Source organism: Chenopodium quinoa, unplaced genomic scaffold, assembly GCF_001683475.1.
Source record: "Chenopodium quinoa cultivar QQ74 unplaced genomic scaffold, ASM168347v1, whole genome shotgun sequence".
NCBI classification, from domain to species: domain Eukaryota; kingdom Viridiplantae; phylum Streptophyta; class Magnoliopsida; order Caryophyllales; family Amaranthaceae; genus Chenopodium; species Chenopodium quinoa.
Window position 1 is genome coordinate 2292602 of NW_018742770.1, and position 20771 is coordinate 2313372.

The window sequence follows — 20771 nt, forward strand, 5'->3', positions numbered from 1 at the left end:
AACAATCTAGCCCGAACCAACTTAAGTCTCTCATAGGTAAATAGGTATCGCGATGTAACAGTGACAGCAAACTCTTCTTGCCAGACCAAATTTAGCTCCCAAAGCGCACAAGCTAAGGAACAACTAGCCATATTCAATAGAAACCCGACCAGACAAAGATTGGAAAAACAAACAAAACAATAATACTACCTCCGGTTCATATTATATGCAACTTTGGTGTATTATTTGTGAGATATAAATAATTCCAAAGTTGCATATCGGAGTATTATAATTTCTATTCACGACGTTATCCCAAGGAAATGATGAAAAAAGCATAAAATAATACTCCGTACTACGTATGTATGTATTAATAATACAATCTAGCCTAGATAGAAGTTGAATGATAAGCAATAATGATAACAAAAATAGAGAGAAAGTGGGACCAAATTACACTTGAAAGAGCATGCAATACAACTAACACATACCCGCATGACGAAGCAAACTAAAGATGTCGACCTCAACACAAAGAGATATGAAAATGCTCCAAATCTGCTGTAAAGTTAAAGCACATTCAGTACACCAACAGAAGACAGAAAAAACCACACTAAATCACTAATAATTACAGCCACCCAAAAGATCCCTCTAACAACACATTCACAAGTATTAACTTAACTCTACCCCACTCTCCAACCCATACAAAAAATATTAAAATAAAGCGAGCGAATACACGAGGGAAAAATTCGAAAATATAAGGGACCAGTTGAGCAGTTGTGGACATGAATTTTGTTAATCTTTGTAAGGTAAGAGTCCGGAATCTTACGCACATTGACAGGCTGATCTTGGGTGCTTTGAGGTTCAACGAGGGGATCCGTAATCTGTGTTGATGAATGTGGCTGGATCGCTAACCTCCCTAATGCTAGGGCTACATAGTTCCTCAATTCGTTTTGTTACTTCTAGCATTGAAGGGCGAGTGTCAGGGTACTGAGCTGCACAGTCTACTGCGAGCTGCAAAAGTTGAACCATCTCCTCCTCGGCGTGTTGGTATCTAAGGAGCTCGAGATCGAACACCTCTGAAGCCCAATCATCCTTGACAACAGATTGTACCCATCTTGGGAGATCAACCCCTTCCTCGTTTAACAAAGCGTGTGTTGGTGCTTTGCCGGTGAGGAGTTCCAAGAGTAATACTCCGAAGCTGTAGACATCTGCCTTTTGGGATACTTTACGTGGCTCTGTGACTTCAGGTGCACGGTAGCCATTGACACGGGTTGGAGTGGATGATGGCCCCACAAGCTGAGCTAGGCCGAAATCAGACACACGAGGTTCATAGGATTTGGTGAGGAGAACATTGGATGATTTGATGTTTCCATGAGAGACATCCGAGCCTCTAGAATGGAGGTAAGTAATCCCACGAGCGACTCCAAGGGCAATGCTTGACCTCAATTCCCAGTTTAGTGGTGTTCTACCAGCCCCTTTGTTTCCTATTAGAAAATAATAATAATAGTAAGACAAGCAACCATTAGACGGATGACCTTAAGGATTGGCAACAGCGAAAAGGTATCCTAGACTACGAAAAGTAGAAAGCATTTCACCTCATACATTCATAAAAAAGGTTACATGGACCTCGGCTAAAAAAAAAAAAGTAGTCTAATAAGTACTCCCTCTACCAAAATTGTAATCAGATAATCCCAACCCTCTCAGAAAGGACATGACATGATTGTATGCATAAAAACACCTCTTATGATAGTTGTATTATTCTTATCCCCTCCCGCTCACTTACTTTCCAGCAATCTTAAAACAGTACATGCAATTATCGATTTCTGATGGAAGTTATAGTTTTAAGACAACAATGACAGGGATGGAAGAATAGTTATAACAGTCCATAGCAAAAACAGAATAAACATGCAATTAAGCTTGAAGAATCAAATATATCTTCGAAACCTGATTGATAAAATTAGAATAGTATGGAGTACCAATTATCAAAAGAAAAACTCTCAAACACTAGAAGTGAAGAAAGGCAATTCCGGAGACAAATAAACCTATTGTACAGATGTGGGGTTGATTGTTGTGGAAAAATAACAATAGCATACAACTCACATTTGATCCAAGTAATAATGACTACAGTTTAAATACAATTCCAACAAACAAATCTTTTCAACATAATTTAAGCAACATTTCAAGATATAGTAATGCCAAAGAGTAGCAACGGCACTAATCAGCTTCTTTTATGTTGGGCCCTTTATTGACTTGGCAAGCTAAAGAAATAGTCCGAATTTTATATCAGTTTTACACTCGTGAGGGTAAACTTCCTAGTTTTCTTCCCTGATAATTTACTCAATCCCCACTTATGAAGACAAAGTGCACAATATTTGCTAAAATTTAAGTTTAACAGCCTAATGATTTGAGGTCATACAGTACAATCTTCTCTTTATTTTAGTTAGAAGCGGAAATGTGCTAATTTTATTTAACCTTCTTATTTTATCAAAAGTAATACAACCTTTTCATCTTCTAACATGGGTTAAAATACCAGAATGCATGACCCTATGACTTGTGTCTAGATTGGAGTCTTTTCGCTAGATATTAAGGGTATAGAGAATCCTTAATAGGCGGTAATTGAACCCACACTATGCTCAATGGTTAAACACCCTTAAATATAAATACAGACTGTGATTAAGATCACCTAAAACAACTTGAAAATTGCAAGAAAATATAAACAGTAGGAGAATGCGGTTTAAGAGAAGTCGCTCACCATGCAAGAATGCGGATAAACTTCCCGTAGGCATGTAGTCAAAGACAAGAAGCTTCTCATCCCTACTGTAATAGTAAGCTCTGAGAGGCACCAAATTCTCGTGCTCCATTGCCCCAACAGCTTCTATCTTCTCCTTGAATTCTACCTCTCCAAGAATCACATCCTTCAACCTTTTTACAGCAACCACCGTACCCATCTCCATAACCGCCTTGTAAGCTGTTCCAAATGTACCTTTTCCCAATACTTCAGCAGAAGCTCTCAACAATTCCTCCAAATCAAACATTTTCCCACCAATCCCATTTCCGAAAAACACCAGCTTTTTAGTTACACCTCCACCATTCACCTCTTCTGCTTTCGTATGTCCAGGGGTTGCCAATGCAGCTGCTGCAACCGCCGGCACTGAATACCCACCTCCTCCATATCCACCATTCTCAATGTCCCCAGCAGGCTTCTCCTCCTCCGGAATATCGAATCCCAATTGCTTATTGATTGATGCAAGATCAACTGCATTGCTTTCCTTATTCCTCTTCTTACCACATACAAAGACTATAATCATCAAAATCAAAGCAAATGCCACCACAGCTCCAATCACAATCCCGGCAATCGCCCCACCCGACAATCCCTTCTTCTTCTTCTTTTGTTCTCCAGTCAATATACCAGTACCTGCTCATCATACCAACAAACAACCACCTTGTTCTCAACAAAAAATATCTCCTCAAACACAAGTTAACATTACTAAATACAGCAAATAGTCAACCAACAAATACTAGGTCCAGTTTGTAGTTTCTAGTTGGTACTTGGTAGTTGGTTAATTACTATTGTCACCAAAAATTCATCTCTCTAAAATCCAAATACTATCAACCAGAAACTAAATCTAAAAACTATTTTCCAAAATTTAATTTTAGTTTCATTCAGAAAATCTCAAAATTAAAAACAATCAAACCCCAGATACTCAAATAAATGTTGACATAAGACAGAACAGAAATAACCAGACTAAATATAGAAGCAATTATCCAACAGAATTTCTTTCCCTACTTGTAGCTTTCTAGAGGATAATGATGTAAACGAGATTCGATCCCACATACGAGTAAAACCCGAAAACAATAAAAACAAAAGGAAGAAAACCCATTACCTGCAGCAAGACCAGGGCAAATTTGAAGGGGCTTTCCACACAATCTGTTACCCTGAAAAGCAGTGACAGGCATTGAACTAAGACTAACAGGGATTGACCCATTTAAATTATTACCAGACACATTAAATTGGTCCAAATCCAGCTTTAATTCTGGCATAAACCCTCTCAAATTATTTTCTTGAAGATACAAAGTCTTCAACCTACTCAAATTCCTGAAACTTCCAGGAACTTCACCACTAAAATTATTATTAGCCAAATTAAGCCGAACCAAATTCTTTAACCCAGAAAAAAATTCAGGGATTTCACCCCCAAATTTATTATCCTGCAAATAAATGTTCCTCAACTCAGAACATAAACCCAAATCAGAGGGTAAATTTCCAGATAATTCATTAAACCTAAGACTGAGAGTTTTGAGAGATGTTAAATTTGTGAAAACCCCAGTTGGAATTTCACCGGAGAGAGAAAATCCCGGCAAATGAAGGCCTATTACGGCGTCGTTTTTGCATTGAACACCTGACCAAGAACAGGGGTTGGAATTAGAAGTAGTGTTCCATAAAATTGTCCGACCACCTACTGCAGAGGAGAGAGAAATTAGTGCGGATCTACTTGATGAAAGATCTGATAATGCAGTTGGAATTAGTGTTACTACCAACAAAAATAGCAAGAAATTTGCAGTTATTTTACAATCCATTATGAAAAAAAATGGTTTTTTTTCCTTTTTTGGAAATTATAGAGGAAATAGAAAAAAAGATCAAAACTTTTCAAATGGGTAGTTTCATGAACAATGCCATTGTTGAAGATGAAGAAAAAAGATGGATTTTTCAAGGGTTTTAGTTTTTTTTTTCTTTTTTTTTTTTTTTTTTTTTTTGGGTTTTTGAGAATTGTGAAGAGTGTTAATTAGAGAAGAAATTGGGAAGAGGGTAGCTTAAGATTGAAGATTTGGGGAAAAGAGATGAAATTTCTGAGAAAGTAAAAGGGAAATTAAAGAGCTTTTAATTAGTGAAGTGAAAAGAGTGAGCAAGTGAGTGAGTGAGGGGAGAGCAGGTGAGAAAGAGAGAGAGTAATAACAGGCTGTGTGTAATAAAAACCCTACCTGTTACCTGTTTTTAGTGAGTGATAAAAGTAGCCAAGTAGGTGCCAATTGCCACTCATATTGTCCTTTTTTTTATTTTCTCTCTCCTCTTTTTTTTCATTTTTAGGGTGGTGTCTTTCTTGGAGTCATGGTTGGTCAATTAAGTGCTTTTTGGCCTTTTTCTATCTTAAAATTACTTTTTGTACATTGGGTCATTAGTTAATTCAAAAATATTTTTTGGGTTTGAAATAATTTAATTACATACAGAATTCTTGGATGGTTGTGGTTTCATGCTTTGAATTAGAGATTGGTCCGTTTTGGATTAGGCCTGTTCTCTTACGTTGAAATTCGGTTCGGTTTAGTTCAGCTCAGCCAGCTCAGTTCAGCTCCTAATTTCCTTCTCTTATAAAATATTCATTTCAGTTCAGTTCAGCTCCTAATTTCCTTCTCTTATAAAATATTCAGTTCAGTTCAGTTCAGCTCAGCTCAGTTCAGTTCAATTCAGTTTAGTTTAGTCAATAAGAACATGCCCTTAGTGATTATGGATCATGTTGTGATGTGTAAAAACTTTTAGACGACCAACCCTAATTTAAGTAATTGTCTTGTTAAATCATGTTGTATGTACTTTGAAAAAAAAATTAGCTATTGTGTTAGGTCATGTTGTGATTTTACAATAAAAAGATATTGGCATTGCATGATTTGCATCAAATAAATGCCTTATTACTTAAAGATTAATACGAAGAAAGTAGTACGACTAATATCTTGTGTAATAATTCTAATTGGTGCATTGCTACCTTAAACGATAGTTTTGGGCTTTGTTATTTTGAGATTTTAATGTACGTGTTGTCTAATGGACACCTAACTTATTGGCCCAACATTGGAGTTTTTCAATTTCAAGCAAAAGTCTAGCCTTGTGAGGTGATAAGTATACCAAAAGTTTAACACGAGTATCAATCAATTAACCTATACTAAAAGCGAACCTAAGATAATATTTGTCACGATGTCATTAATAATTTTCCCTCCTTTTTGCACTTTTCTTTTTTTTCCAAATTTTAACGACTTCCATTTTATAAGCTACAATAATACTTATTTCTATTTTGACAACATATCTAATCCAATTATACTCAATTAATATATTTTTTAACATATATTCTATATATACTATTAATCTTTTAGTTACAAGTATACAAACATAGATTAAAAATAAGGTATTAAATATTAAGGAGTATCAATTTTTTCCTCCAAGCTCCAAGATTAATCATTTGACATTAATCATTATGCAATGTGATTATTAAAATTAAAATAAAAACCGCTACTACTCACTATAAATACATTTTAAAAAAGTTGATTATGGAATACTAATTATCCTAAAGTAATATAAATCAACTAAATTTCCATTTAATGCCGGTCAAAGTGTGTCAACAAAAATATAAGGACGAATGTATATGGGTTCGTATACGGGTACTAACCTTTTATTTTTTTTTCCTTTTTTTTAAGACATATACGGGTACTAACCTAAGCTTATATTTTCGTTTTCTTATATAAAACCCAATAGTATCTAAATTTCTATTAATAAATTATTTTTTATAAAATTCAAAACAATAACCTTTACGCATTTGGTATAAATTAAAATTCAAGTTATTTTGTCACAAATATTTTTTTTTGGATAAATTGTTAAATTAACAACCATTTTTTATTCACCTCAAAAATAAAATAAAAAATAAATAAAAACCATTCTTTATAATTTTTGTTGTAAAGTTTAATTATAACCGTGCATGGCACGGGACTTAACCTAGTTATTCTTATAAATGAACACTTTGATTCTTAAAGGTGATAATTTGTATGATCATTTCATCCACTTTGAAATAATATCTTGTAAATCCACTCTGTCATGGTGATATGTAAAAGATCTTCTCTTTTTTTGTTTAATTCATTATTTTATGTATGGCTAATTGAGGTATCTATATATATATATATATATATATATATATATATATATATATATATATATATAGCAACATATTTTATGGCCATTGCACTACACTAAAAGAGCACCACAAAAATGTTACTAAGGGTCTGTTCTCTTCATCTTATTTTCAGTTCAGTTCTTAATTTCCTTATCTTATAAAACATTTAGTGCAATTCAGTTTAGCTCATTTCAGTAAATCAGAACAAACCCTAAATTGTATGATCGGTTTTCTTGGGTTGTGACTGGAACCTTGTGCTCGCACTATTTGCTCTACATACAGCTTCTGGCCCAGGGGTGGATACAGGTTGGGTTCAAGTGGGTTCATTGAACCCACTGAATTTTTGAAAAAAAATTAAAAGTTTTTTTTTTTTTTAAAAAAAAAAAAAAGAAAAAATGGATAAATACAATATCTTTACACTAAATATCAACAAAACAATGTTCAGCCTAGTGGCGATTTGTCATCAGCTTCAGTCATTCCCCCAAATTATTTCCCCCAAATTCGAAAACCCTAACTCTGTAACTCACCTCCCTGCCTCTCCTCGTCTCCTCACCTCCACGCCACGGCTCCACCCCACCGGCCACCGCGGCACGCCGACACACCACTCACGGTTCCTCCTGACTGCTCCTCCACGGCTCCACCACCTTCCCAACAACCCAACGAGTAAAGGAGTAAGGTACTCTACAATTCTACTTTTTTTTTTAGGTATTCTACAATTCTATATAGTTCAATACTTAAATGTTAATTCATTTAATTAGATTGTAAATTTGTGGTGTTTATAATTGATTTATTGATTGAAATATTGAATACTTAGATTGTTGGGGTTTATAATTGATAAATTGATGATTATTCTTAGCCATTTTAATTGTGTGCTTAGTGTAAGCGTGTAGTTAATTTATTGTATGATTGTTGTTTGATTTCAGTTTGCAAATGAGTTTAGAGTCTTTTTGGAAACGTGTGGGGAAGTCACAAAAATCCTCTACTTGTTCTTCACCTAGTTCAAGGGATCCTCTTATAGAAGAAGATGATATTGAGTCTCCGAATGATGATGCAATTCCTGTGGCTGCTTCCATTCCAACCCCTGAGAGCACACCTCAAACTTGTCAAAGGGAGAACAATCCAAATGCTAGTGTTGAAACTGATGATACTCGCATTTATGATGTTGATCTTCTTCCACATGACCCTGGGAAGAGATTCCAATTTTGGAGTATCCTCTTAATGATCAAGATGCTGTGAGGAGAGGTTATATTACAATGAAATGTTGTGCTCCACGAACACATAATTTCCCTCGAAGACAAATAGGAGGTATGCGCCGCTTTATTGTTGCTTGGTTTGATAAATATGATTGGCTTGAATATAGTGTTGAGAAGGATGCAGCTTTCTGTTTTGTGTGCTATCTGTTCAGGGATAAAGATACTCATATGGCTGTTAATGATAACTTTGTTAAAGGGGGGGTTTAGAGGATGGAATAAGATTGGTAGATTTGATGTTCATGTGGGTGGTATTGGTAGTTTACATAATGAAGCTAATGAGAAATATAAAAATTTCATTAACCCAAAGACATCTGTTGCTGAATCTTTTTGCACTTACTCCTCGAAAGCTAAACTTCAATACAAATCTCGATTGACTTATTCTTTGAAATGCATTAAGTTTCTTTTAAGTCAAGGTTTAGCTTGTCGTGGGCATGATGAAAGTGAAGAATCTTGGAATAGGGGTAATTTTTTTGCACTCTTAACATGGCTTGTAGAAAATAATAGTGATGTTGCAAAGGTTGTTCTTAGTAATGCTCTTGGAAATAATCAAATGACTTCTCCTTTAATTCAAAAGGACCTCATTAACTCTTGTGCCAAAGAAACCACTAAACTTCTCATTGATGATATTGGGGATGATTATTTTGGGATACTAGCTGATGAATCTAGTGATATATATCAAAAGGAACAAATGGCCCTTTGTTTACGTTATGTCAATAAAAAAGGGAAGATAACTGAGAGGTTTCTTGGAATTGTACATGTAAAGGATACCACTGCTTTGTCACTAAAGAGTGCAATTGAGTCTTTGCTTATGGAGCATTCTTTGAGTTTGTCTAGAGTTCGTGGACAAGGTTATGACGGTGCTAGTAATATGAGGGGTGAGATAAATGGCCTCAAGACTTTGATCATGAATGAAACAAAACAAGCTTATTATATTCATTGCTTTGCTCACCAACTTCAATTAACCCTTGTTGCTGTTGCTAAGGATAATGATGATTGCATTTGGTTATTTGATCAACTTGCTATTTTGTTGAATATTATTGGTGTTTCTTGTAAGAGAAAGGAAATGATAAGAGAAATTCAATCTCAACATGTTCTGGAAGCATTAGATCTAGGAGAAATTGAAAGTGGGCAAGGTTTAAACCAAGAACTTGGTTTAGGTAGGCCTGGTGATACTAGGTGGGGGTCACATTATAAAACTGTTTCAAATGTTACCTCATTGTATTCTACTATTGTTAAAGTTCTTGAGAAGGTTGGATCAAATAAGATTTATAAGGATGATCGTGTGAAGGCTATCACTATTATGTCTACATTTGAATCATTTGAATTTGTTTTCATGATACATTTGATGTCTGAAATATTTGGCCAAACTGATATACTGTGCCAAGCTTTGCAAAGAGGGGACCAAGATATTGTTAATGCCATGGCATTTGTAACATTAACTAAGGAGCGATTGCAAAATATGAGGGACCATGGGTGGGAAGACTTTTTACATCTTGTAATTTCTTTTTCTGATAAGTATAATGTGGAAGTACCTGCTATGGATGATATGTATGTTCCTCGTGGAAGATCGAAACGCTTCTTTGCCAAAGTTTCTAATCTCCACCGATTTCGGGTATAAATGTTTATAAGTGTCATTGATTTACAACTCCAAGAGCTCAATAATAGATTTGATGAGGAAAATATGGAGTTGCTTATTTGTATATCATGCTTAAATCCGGTCAATTCATTTGTGGCATTTGATAAGCAAAAGTTGATGAGACTTGCTGAGCTATATCCCAATGAATTTCCAACTAATGATATGACAATGACTGCACTTCGTCATGAACTTGGATTTTTTATTGATGATATGCGCAAAGATGCAAGGTTTGGAGACTTGAAGGATATTAATGAGCTTTCTATGGTGCTTGTTGAAACAAATAAGCATAATTCTTACAAATTGGTTTACTTGCTTATACGACTAGCATTGATCCTTCCGGTGGCGACTGCAAGTGTGGAACGAGTGTTTTCATCAATGACTTATGTAAAAAATAAGTTGCGGAATAGTATGGGCGATCAATTATTGAATGATAGTTTAGTCACTTTTCTTGAGAGAGACTTATTTGCTAGAGTGAGTGATGATGATGTATTGATACGCTTCCAAAGTATGAAAACTCGAAGAATGCTTTTTTAGGTTTTTTTTTAATTTATTATTTTTTTTTTCATTTTTCTAAGTGTAATTCATTTGTAATCCGAAATTTGAACTAATGTACTGAATATTTAATTAATGTATTCGCGTTCCTTTTTTTTTTTTTTTTGATTCCGAACCCACTGTTCGGAAATCATGGATACGCCACTGTTCTGGCCTTTGCCATGCTAGATAAAATTGTGTTGGGTCATTCGGGACTTCATGTTAGCTCAACCCGCGCATTACCATCTATATAGTTTGATACATATATATGACCTACATATAATATAAATTGAAATGATTCAAACACGTAATTTTAAAATCATGGAGCAATGCAATTATGCAAGTGCGCTACACAGGAGTATAAAATGATGGTTAAGGGCAACATGAAAAGCCTAGAAAGCGTTACGTTCCTCTCGCTGGCCAACTTTCAAAGGATCTAATAGCTTGGCAGACCTTTAATAAAAGCTGAATTATTGTTACTATATTACAGTACTCTGATTTTTGAATATATTCCTAAGTTTGTTATCCATTTACATTACATACATGGTTGGCATTTGACAGACAGACTCACTACTCAGATTCTTATAGAAAAGTTCTATGGGTCACATCGAATTTTCAAATTTTGATTTTGAGATCTTAAAAATCGTATGATTCAAGTTATACTATAGGCTACTTATCAAGGTTGATTTTTTTTTTTTTTTGTTTTTGTTTTTGTTTTTTTTTTTTTTCCTTCTTTTCTTTGTTTTCAAGATTTTAATGGGTTAAGTTTTGCAGGTGACACTCTAAGAGCCTGTTCTCATTGATTGAACTGAATTGAGCTGAGTTGAAGTGAAAAGAACTGAACTGAAATGAATATTTTATAAAAGAAGAAAATTAGGAGCTGAACTGAACTGAACTGAATTGAATTTCAACGTATGAGAACAGGCCCTAAGATCAGATTTTGTTTATATCAATGTGACTCTTGTAGATATATATGTGAAAAGTAAGAGTACACGTAGATTTAAACGCTAATGTTAGAAGTAATGTAAGAGCAAAGCCAGCCATTAACCAATTGGCTTGGTTATGGGGAGAGAGAAAGTGAAAGGTATTTAAAAAATGAGAAGAGAAAAATTTTTGTTGAAAAAAAATAGTAACTAGGTTATGAAAGTAACTAATTACAAGTTTTGGTTATTGATTAAAATAATATTCACGTTTTGTTTTTGATGGATGTCCTTGGTGACGTGACAAATGTATATAATAGGATTTAAGATAAAGATTGTTTGGTGGATAATGGGGTTGGGTTAAAGTAGGAGAGAGAAAGTGTATAACCAAAAAGTTATAATTAATTATTTATTTTATTAGGAAGAGGCGACAAACACTGTTCAGATCCGACTACATCCGATCTAACCCGAAAGTGAATTGATTTAAATTTCGACTTATATGAGTACAGTACAATAACGTACGTATACATGACTCATTCCTGACCTAGACGCAACCTAATCTAATTAGATCAACTGAACTCGACTCATTGACCCGAATTAACACCTTTACACCTCTAAGAACTATTGAGAGTATTAGGCTATCAATTAGGATCCTTTGGATTGGTTTGGGGCATAAGTGATCAGTAAAGATCCATGACAAAATAAGTTGATACCTTAGGGCAATCATTGAGTATACTCTAAGTTGTTGAAAACTTGAAATATACATCGGAGCATCGGACTAAGTTTGATGCCCCTTTGTCTAGGGCTATTGTAAACTTCATGACAAGTAAAGTTAGTCCTTTTTTTTATTGACTTTGCGACTAACAAGATCGAGTAACGACACAATTCAAGGTACGAGTATCTCAATCTACTGCAGAAATAAAGGCATCCAAGAACTTGCTCTATTATTTCGGCTTACTTCTCCTTGGCCCTGAATTTCATTGTGCCTTTGGTCCAACATTTCCCCAATCACACAAGTTAAGTATGATTAAGCCTACTTAGTTGGAGGGCATCAAATAATTCAAGCAAGCATAAGGTGGGTCCAAACTCCAAAAGTCCATAATTATTTGAGATTTGTGAAACTTATATAGTTATATCTAAAAAACCACTAAAAATTTTGTATTATCATCCTAATTTCCCATTACACTCGGGTCGATTACCTGAGTCAACTAGTTAGATTCGGATCCATGTTATTTACTTATATATGTAGTATTAAACTATTATTTTTTTTAGTAGAAGAATTCTCTTACAAGTAAGTGAAAAATGTGGATCAAACATATTAAGCTATTATTTTTTTTTTAGTAGAAGAATTCTCTTACAAGTAAGTGATGTTTGGGAGAATCAAACATCACTTATTGATGTGAAGAGTGCCTCTAACTAACTAGACCAACCTTGATTCTTGAATTTGGATTAATATTGGATTATGCTAAAAACTTATTAAAAGTAAGAGTAATATAAACGTAATAGTAGTACAAAATATGATTTGAATCAAATTCGGTTGTCCGAGTTTCTCTCAATAGTTTCAATATAGGTGGTTTGTATCAGATATGATATAACCAGCTCTACATAATACAACTATATACACTACAGCTTAGATTATGTGCGAAAAAAAAAGGGGTCATATGCTTCATTGGCTCATTGACAAGTTCGTTACATTGCCACATTTGACCAATGCTTTATACATAATGTCAATTCTGTAGGTGTAATCTATCCATTGAATTTGATCAAGTTTTTACCCTTTACTTGACACTCAATTTAACTTTTTTACCAAAACAAGTATCACTTATATTTTATGAGTTTATCATAGTCGATGTATGGTCAATTATGAGCTTAAATAGTCGATGTATGGTCAATTATGAGCTTAAATAGTTCTCCATTCGTCCCTAAATTACATTCCTACTTCTAGCATTTATTCCTCAAATAATAGAGATAAGTAGGAATTTAATTTAGAGACGGAGGGAGTAATGTAATAATTAAACTTCATTAAAACTAGTATATCACCTTAACTCCATTTAAAAATCAAATAGAAGATTAAAATAATTGCTTCCAAAATCTCCAATAGCATTGGCCTAAGAACTGTTTGCGTCAAACATGTCTTTCCAAGCAAGCGTAACATCGAAAGCAACTTTGATTGCCAAAGTTTTCTATTATATTGGAAGCCCACCATCAACTTTAATTAAACAAACTTTATATAATCTAACTTTACTTAAGAGGAAAGGGGAAGGATTAGATTTTGCTAAAGATACCTTTGCCTTCCAAAAACAGTGGATTTTGTAATCTTAAGCAACTCTTGATTTCTGAAAGAAAGAAAAGACTCTATATTAAATTCATGGTTTAATTATCAATTTTTATTGATACAAGTATATAATGATATTCATGAGAAAATAAATAATGCTTCCTTGACCATAACTTTTAAAATAATAATAATAATAATAATAATAATAATAATAATACCTTAATAGTTATCTGCAACTTTGGGTATTATTTGTGAGAGATAAAATATTCCAAAGTTGCAGATAACTATTAACGGAGGTAGTAATAATAATAATAATAACACACATGATAATCAGTAAAAAACCCTAGCCTCCTTTTCTCTCTTCTCTCTCCTAAACCTAGTCTCCTTTGTTAATTTTAAGGGGCTTCCATCGGATTTCACCGGTGGAAAGCCCCAATCTTTATTTTCTTTTAAGCTTTTTAATTTGTTTTAGGTTACAATAATGTATCCCTCGAAAGAAAGGGTTTATCTCCTTCGAAAGACAAGGTTTTTTCGATCTCCTTTGAAAGACAAGGTTTTTCGTTCTCCTTCGAAAGGCAAGGTTTTATTTGTGCTTAATCTGGTCTCCGGTTGTGCTGGGCTACTATTGATTGTGGCTCGGATTCGGGTTACGGAATCAACACAAGAATTTACTTTCTCATAAAATTGCGAAGCGATGACGGATCCACTCAAAAAGTTGTATGAGACAACAAATCGAGAATATGTTGAATTGTTATATTTATGTATTTGGATTCTTAGCCCTTCCCCGATTAATTCTTGTTTGATTTTGTTAAATTCGTTTTCATTATCGTTCATTGTCAATTGTAGATGCCGTATGGCTTACATTAATGAAATTTAGTATCCTTTTAGGACTTTTTTCAAAAAATAAATAATAATAATAATAATAATAATAAATAAATAAATAAATAAATAAATAAATAAATAAATACTACATACAAGTTTTTACATTGACTTTAGTTTTTTTGTTTTTGACCCTTCAAATTAAAAGATAATTATTTTCGGTTTTAAATTAATAACCATGTTTATTTGAATTTTAAAGAGGTTTATATATAGCTTAATGGCCGTTTGTAAAACAATAATATATTTGAATGACTTTGTTCTAATTTGGTGAGGAAACATGTTCATTACTAAGTATGTAACTTCTTCCTCAAACATGTATTGTGATGATAAAAAGGATATTGGCATGAAATTTATTCGCAAACTTATTTGTGAATCCATTACCATTACCATCATTTGTATCACCAAACAAACCGTAGTAATTATTTTGAAATCAGTGATAACTGTATGTCTGTATTAGATGACATAGTTGTAGATTGTAGCTTGTTGAAAATTTGTTTGCAAGAACATCGAAAGCGATAATTATGTCTACTTCAAAGTCGTGATGGTATGTTTCACTGTAATGAAAATTTATTCAAAGGATTATACTATTACATCAGTTGCCTTTCAGTTTAATATTGATCGCTTGGAGTGTTAGGGCCTGTTCTCTTACGTTAAAATTCAATTCAGCTCAGCTCAGTTCAACTTCGCTCCTAATTTCCTTCTCTTATAAAATATTCATTTCATTTCAGTTCAGCTCAGTCAATGAGAACAGCCCCTTAGTACTTTTCGAGTTTTCGACGCCCTCCATTGTGAATGATTTTGCATTTTACAACTGCATGTCTACATCACCACATAACTCTTGTAAGCTGAATACTCAGTTCAGAAGGGAGTTTTTAAATTTTTTGATCTTGCTACAATGCCACTCCATGCAGATCTTCTAACCCTCAAATAGTTAATCCTTTATCTCGATGAGGGGAGTAGGTTCACTTGACCCGGGATAACAGGCTAGGTACTTTAGGGGGTTTAATCCCACAACCTCTTGGATGAGAGATTCAACCTTATCCACTATACCAAGCTTAGCTCGGTGATAAAGGGAGTATAATGTACGGAGTACTAATCCTATATCTTGATGAAGGGAAGTATAATGTACTTCGAATACTATGTATTTTTAGTTCAGAAAGATATTACTGGTACCAAACCTGATTTTAAAAAGCGCTCCTAAATAATTCAAGTCCTTTAATCTCTTTTCAATGAACAAAGGAAGCTTTTGTAATTTAGGCAACCAACAAAAACAATGTTAATTGTCAATGTGTCGCCAAGTGAGTCATACGGAACTACGGAGTAAATAAAAAAACGACCAAAACAAACAAAACCAAATGCCTACAAAAATCACCTCATTTTCAATACATTCTGACCTTTAGCAAACAAACCACAAATGTAGTCATCTTCAACAATCTCATCCAAGAAGGCTCATATGGTTCCGAACAATATAGTTATCATAATCTGAAAGATATCGAGAATTGAAATCCACAATTTATTTTTGTTTCACATAAGCATTGAAGATTATGGCGAAAAACAGAGCCACATGAGAAGATCAAAAACCTGAGGCTGCAGCAAGGTGTGACCCAGAAAAATAGTAGAGTATAGAAATTAAACATTCTGCAATCCGCAAAGATTACATACCATAATTCTCGAAAAATAGTTACAACAAACAATAGAAATTCCAAGCTCCTAAACCCTCTCCATCTCTCTCGACCAAATCAAATCAAATCATACACCACACTAATACGTTTTTTTTTCTTTTTTTGACCAAACAGAAAGAAAAACAAAGAGACAACAGGAGACTATGTAGGACTACAATCTCAAAACTTATCTTCTTAGAAGCACTTTCGGTGAACAATTGATGGGCCGGATTCATCGTATTCTCCCTTGGAGATCCACATCTGTAAAAACACAACATTATGAGTTATATGCTTTGAAATCAAAACACTGCAACAAAACACTAACAATAAAATACATAAACGATGCAGTACCTGTTGGAAGGTGCTGAGAGACGCAAGGATAGACCCTCCTATCCAGACACTGTACTTCCTCTCAGGAGGTGCAACAACCTTGATCTTCATGCTGCTGGGAGCAAGAGCTGTGATTTCTTTGCTCATACGGTCAGCAATGCCAGGGAACATAGTTGTACCACCACTGAGCACAATGTTACCGTATAGGTCCTTCCTGATATCAACATCACACTTCATGATGGAGTTGTAGGTAGTCTCGTGGATACCTGCAGCTTCCATACCGATCAATGATGGCTGGAAGAGGACCTCTGGGCAACGGAATCTCTCAGCTCCAATGGTAATGACCTGACCATCAGGAAGCTCGTAGTTCTTTTCAATGGCAGAGCTGCTCTTGGCAGTCTCTGATTCCTGCTCAAAGTCAAGAGCAACGTATGCAAGCTTCTCCTTAATATCACGGACAATTTCCCGTTCAGCTGATGTTGTGAACATGTAACCTCTCTCGGTAAGGATCTTCATGAGATAATCGGTAAGATCACGTCCGGCAAGATCCAAACGGAGGATGGCATGGGGGAGGGCATAACCCTCGTAAATGGGAACTGTGTGACTCACACCATCACCGGAGTCAAGCACGATACCTGTTCAATGGACACAAATGAGATGATAACAAACATGACAGCAGACAATTATTATACAGGGAAATTAGGAAAACATAACAGCTTTATTAGCTACAAACCTGTGGTACGACCACTAGCGTACAGAGATAGAACGGCCTGGATGGCAACATACATAGCGGGCACATTGAAGGTCTCAAACATGATCTGGGTCATCTTCTCTCTGTTAGCCTTAGGGTTCAATGGTGCCTCAGTAAGCAACACTGGGTGTTCTTCTGGGGCAACACGAAGCTCATTGTAGAAGGTGTGATGCCAAATCTTCTCCATATCATCCCAGTTGCTCACAATACCGTGCTCAATTGGGTACTTCAAGGTCAAAATTCCTCTCTTGGACTGAGCTTCATCTCCAACATATGCATCCTTCTGTCCCATACCAACCATGACACCAGTGTGTCTGGGACGACCAACAATACTTGGGAAGACGGCCCTTGGAGCATCATCACCGGCAAATCCAGCCTTTACAATGAAACACGAAAGCAAATTTAGATCCAACACAAACCATTAAACATTAAGAAAAATTGCAAGTTGTGCAAGAGTGTCATCTTACCTTGACCATACCAGTTCCATTGTCACAGACAAGGGGTTGGATCTCCTCTGCATCAGCCATCTCGATTTATATACTACATAAACACAGTCAACACGTCAATACAAGGTAATTGTGATTTGTAGGCACAATAAATAATGGACTCTATCACCCATATCTCATTATCAGACTAGTTCAACATGAAACAATCAAATAAACACAATCTATATATAATTATTAGTTCAACATGACTCAATCTTGATTATAACAGCAGCTTTGAAACTTCAATGAGGACACATACATGGCAATTAGTCAATGCCAATTGAATTTTGTTTCGAATTCTTAACTCTATTTGCACCTCTGCACCAAACTCAATCACAACACATTTCATGCTGCCAATTGTTCTTACAAACTAATTCACTCAAAAAGAACTACAATGTCAAACGACCTTACAGCAACATAGAAAAACCAACCTCTTAGGAATCTCTTGATTTAAAAGACTGAAAAGGAGCAAATTACTTTTTAGATCTCTAATTCAAGCTTTAGTATTTGTTACAAATTTCTCAACATTCTATTCATACCAAAGTACACGATCATATATTGAATAAAGTGAGTCTAATACTATTAATTCATCCGATCCAATTAAAATTCAACAATCTGAGTTATAAGCATTCTACAGCTTTAATATGAACATATAATCATACTTAAACCAAATAGCTTGTCAACTAATTACAACCTCACATTCAAATACTACTTCTAGCAACTCCAAATGACAGAAATCTAGAATTCAAGCAAAACAATTCATCAAACAGTATACTCGTAACATTTTAGCATCTCCGAATGACAGAAATCTAGAATCAAACTTAGCAATTCATCAACAGTTTCATATCTCCAAATCGCAATCAGCTTATCAAATTAAACTCGCAAATCGATCCAAATGACCGTAATCGAGCATTTAAGCATCTCCAAAATACTGAATCTAATGTCATTATCAATTACAGTAAACCCTAACATTTCAATAATCGTCAAGTATCATAAATCGAACAAAAAATTATACAAAATCAACAGATTTCAGCAGATCGAGCTAGTCAAATCACAATCAATTCAAGTCAACAGAACCAAATACTTCAGATCGGAAACTAATCCACCATCAACAACACTAAATCGAGCAAAATATCATCAAATCAACATCAAATATCAACAAATTCAATCTCAAATTCAAAGCCAAAAGAAAGATCCAGAATCACAAATTACAAAAAATTGAATCTAATCTAAAAAATTAAACACAAAAACAAAAAAGAGGATCCGAAATTCAAAGTGCGAGAACTTTTTAGCGCTTACCTTGAAGAACGAAGCGAGCTTGCGGCTGCGAGAGGAGAGAGAAAGTAGAGAGAGAAAGTGAAAGAGATTAGAGAGAGAATTTAGAGAGAGAAAGCGAGAATTTTGAGAGAGAGGCGATTGAATGAGTGACTTGCTATCCTTTATGTTAAGGAGAAGCTCCGAAATGAAATGCAAATGAAATGTAAATGCGGCTTACATTTAATTCATCTTCATTTCAAATATTTTTAAAAAAAATTAGAGGGTTTTTATTTTATTTTAATATTAATAATTTTAAAAAAGAAATAAAATAATTTAAAAATAGAGAAAATATTTGGGGAAAAATGAGGACAATGATTTAAGTTCCAGGGAGGAGAGAGAAAGAGAGGGCGGGCGGTGTGACATCATGTGAGCTGGAAGCACGTACTTGTCCACGTGGTCACTTTTTGCTTTTTAATTTTTATTTATTTATTTTTTAAATTTTTGGAGAAATTAGATTTTTATTATATTTAATTATTTTGGGGTTCTTTTGAAATAGACATAATTATTTTAGAAAATTGATTTTATAAGAAATTTGACAGAATGTTGTTGTGAATTCATGTGCTAGAAAATATTGAGAGAATGTGGAAGCACGTTGTGTTGGGATTATTGTAGTTATTATTTTCCAACCCCTTTTTAAGTTGGGTGTCTTTTGAGGAATTTTTTTTGCCCTACATGTTATTTGTTCGAAAATCGTTGTCGAGTTTGTTATTTTATAATGTTCGAGAAAAAATTGGTGTGTTTCGGTTTCTTAATAGAAATTAATTATATGCTAGAAAATCTCTAGATAATATCTAATTGGAATAGAATGGTGAATGCTGGAGGTCTGAAGGATGAGAACGAGACAACTATTTTAGTCTAATACTAGACAAAGATATTCCGATGAAATATGTAATAAATTATCATGTGGTGATGAGATAATTGTATAATAGCTCAACTAAGGGCCTGTTCTGATTTACTGAGCTGAATTGAGCTGACCTGAACTGAATTGATTGGAGTTGAACTGAACTGAGCTGAAATGAAATGAATTGTTTATGAATGAAGGAAATTAGAAACTGAATTGAACTGAATGGAGCTTAACTGAACTAAATTGAACTGAATTGAAATGAAATTAAGTTGAAAAAAACAAGTCCTAAATGAGAATGTGAGATTAAAAAGTGTGACACCTAGTGCATCCTATAAAGAATAGATGATTTACTATGTGATTAATATATTAATCTAAACCTTGAGGACAACTTATCATGTACTCTATGTGTTATAAAGTATACATGAATAACGAGTGATAGTCAAATTATAAGGTTTTCATTCATATAAAAATAAGGATAGGGTTAAAACAGTCATAAAATTGACATAGAGTTAATTAGTTAAACTTGCAGGGGGATTGAAAGTTGGTTCGGTAATATGAAGTGTTGTATGGTTATGTTGCGCACCTATCAACCTATGTATGGAATGAAGGAATGCTCCAAAATTAAAGAAAATCTCACAAACGTAGAATTGAATCATTTATTTTAAATTAATGCTCAGTTTTATTTTATGTTCCTTTGCTATGTTAAACTGTATATGTTAGACAAAGAATTCCTTTTGACAAAATTTGGTTTTTAACATATTTTTTCAATACATCGGCAAAGCATGATAATGTTTTTATTGTTTAGGGATTTCTTATTATTTTTAGAAGTTTTATACACATGTAACCAAGTTTGGTGTAAACATCTAAACTTATTGGCACCTATATATATAGTAGTTTGCTTCATAAATCATAAATAGATTTGGTAAATTTCGTTATAAGACTTGCATAGTTGCAATATAATGTTAGGTTCATTTGATTAATAATCAAAGGCAT

The 20771-nt window shown here is 34.2% G+C and overlaps 4 protein-coding genes across 7 annotated transcripts; 2 read left to right on the top strand and 2 right to left on the bottom strand.

Annotated features, from left to right (window-relative positions):
* Positions 1 to 371: 371 nt before the first annotated feature.
* LOC110724663 (probable inactive receptor kinase At1g48480) lies at positions 372 to 5264 on the bottom strand. 3 transcript variants are annotated; one of them, XM_021904100.1, is made up of 4 exons: positions 3858 to 5264; positions 2726 to 3388; positions 804 to 1457; positions 372 to 528 (listed from the first exon to the last, which is right to left on the bottom strand). In XM_021904100.1, the coding sequence occupies exons 1-3, from the start codon at positions 4546 to 4548 to the stop codon at positions 835 to 837; spliced, it is 1977 nt and encodes a 658-aa protein (XP_021759792.1). In that variant the 5' UTR covers positions 4549 to 5264; the 3' UTR covers positions 372 to 528; positions 804 to 834. The 3 variants fall into 3 exon arrangements, with proteins under 3 accessions (XP_021759792.1, XP_021759791.1, XP_021759790.1); XM_021904099.1 differs by having other exon boundaries at positions 372 to 531; XM_021904098.1 differs by having other exon boundaries at positions 381 to 1457; positions 3858 to 5263.
* Positions 5265 to 7071: 1807 nt separating this feature from the next.
* LOC110724664 (zinc finger MYM-type protein 1-like) lies at positions 7072 to 9872 on the top strand. Of its 2 annotated transcripts, none has more exons than XM_021904101.1 (2): positions 7072 to 7572; positions 7820 to 9872. In XM_021904101.1, exon 2 carries the CDS (start codon positions 8238 to 8240, stop codon positions 9765 to 9767), a length of 1530 nt encoding a protein of 509 aa, XP_021759793.1. In that variant the 5' UTR covers positions 7072 to 7572; positions 7820 to 8237; the 3' UTR covers positions 9768 to 9872. The 2 variants fall into 2 exon arrangements, with proteins under 2 accessions (XP_021759793.1, XP_021759794.1); XM_021904102.1 differs by having other exon boundaries at positions 7837 to 9872.
* Positions 9768 to 10319, top strand: LOC110724497. Its single transcript, XM_021903919.1, has one exon. It carries the CDS (start codon positions 9768 to 9770, stop codon positions 10317 to 10319), a length of 552 nt encoding a protein of 183 aa, XP_021759611.1.
* Positions 10320 to 15990: 5671 nt separating this feature from the next.
* Positions 15991 to 19057, bottom strand: LOC110724665 (actin-7-like). Its single transcript, XM_021904103.1, has 5 exons — positions 18917 to 19057; positions 17600 to 17672; positions 17115 to 17508; positions 16403 to 17016; positions 15991 to 16312 (listed from the first exon to the last, which is right to left on the bottom strand). Exons 2-5 carry the CDS (start codon positions 17657 to 17659, stop codon positions 16247 to 16249), a joined length of 1134 nt encoding a protein of 377 aa, XP_021759795.1. The 5' UTR covers positions 17660 to 17672; positions 18917 to 19057; the 3' UTR covers positions 15991 to 16246.
* Between the last annotated feature and the right edge of the window lie 1714 nt (positions 19058 to 20771).

What these genes read in the sequence shown, in the direction of transcription:
- LOC110724497 (XM_021903919.1), top strand. Translation starts at nt 9,768, where the DNA reads ATGTTTATAAGTGTCATTGATTTACAACTCCAAGAGCTCAATAATAGA.
- LOC110724663 (XM_021904100.1), bottom strand. Translation starts at nt 4,548, where the DNA reads ATGGATTGTAAAATAACTGCAAATTTCTTGCTATTTTTGTTGGTAGTA. An exon ending in TTGCCCTGGTCTTGCTGCAG is followed by an intron (nt 3,389 to 3,857) that starts GTAATGGGTTTT and finishes TATGATGAGCAG; the next exon opens with GTACTGGTATATTGACTGGA. An exon ending in TTTATCCGCATTCTTGCATG is followed by an intron (nt 1,458 to 2,725) that starts GTGAGCGACTTC and finishes ATTTTCTAATAG; the next exon opens with GAAACAAAGGGGCTGGTAGA.
- LOC110724664 (XM_021904101.1), top strand. Translation starts at nt 8,238, where the DNA reads ATGATTGGCTTGAATATAGTGTTGAGAAGGATGCAGCTTTCTGTTTTG.
- LOC110724665 (XM_021904103.1), bottom strand. Translation starts at nt 17,659, where the DNA reads ATGGCTGATGCAGAGGAGATCCAACCCCTTGTCTGTGACAATGGAACT. An exon ending in ATGGAACTGGTATGGTCAAG is followed by an intron (nt 17,509 to 17,599) that starts GTAAGATGACAC and finishes TTCATTGTAAAG; the next exon opens with GCTGGATTTGCCGGTGATGA. An exon ending in CGCTAGTGGTCGTACCACAG is followed by an intron (nt 17,017 to 17,114) that starts GTTTGTAGCTAA and finishes TCCATTGAACAG; the next exon opens with GTATCGTGCTTGACTCCGGT.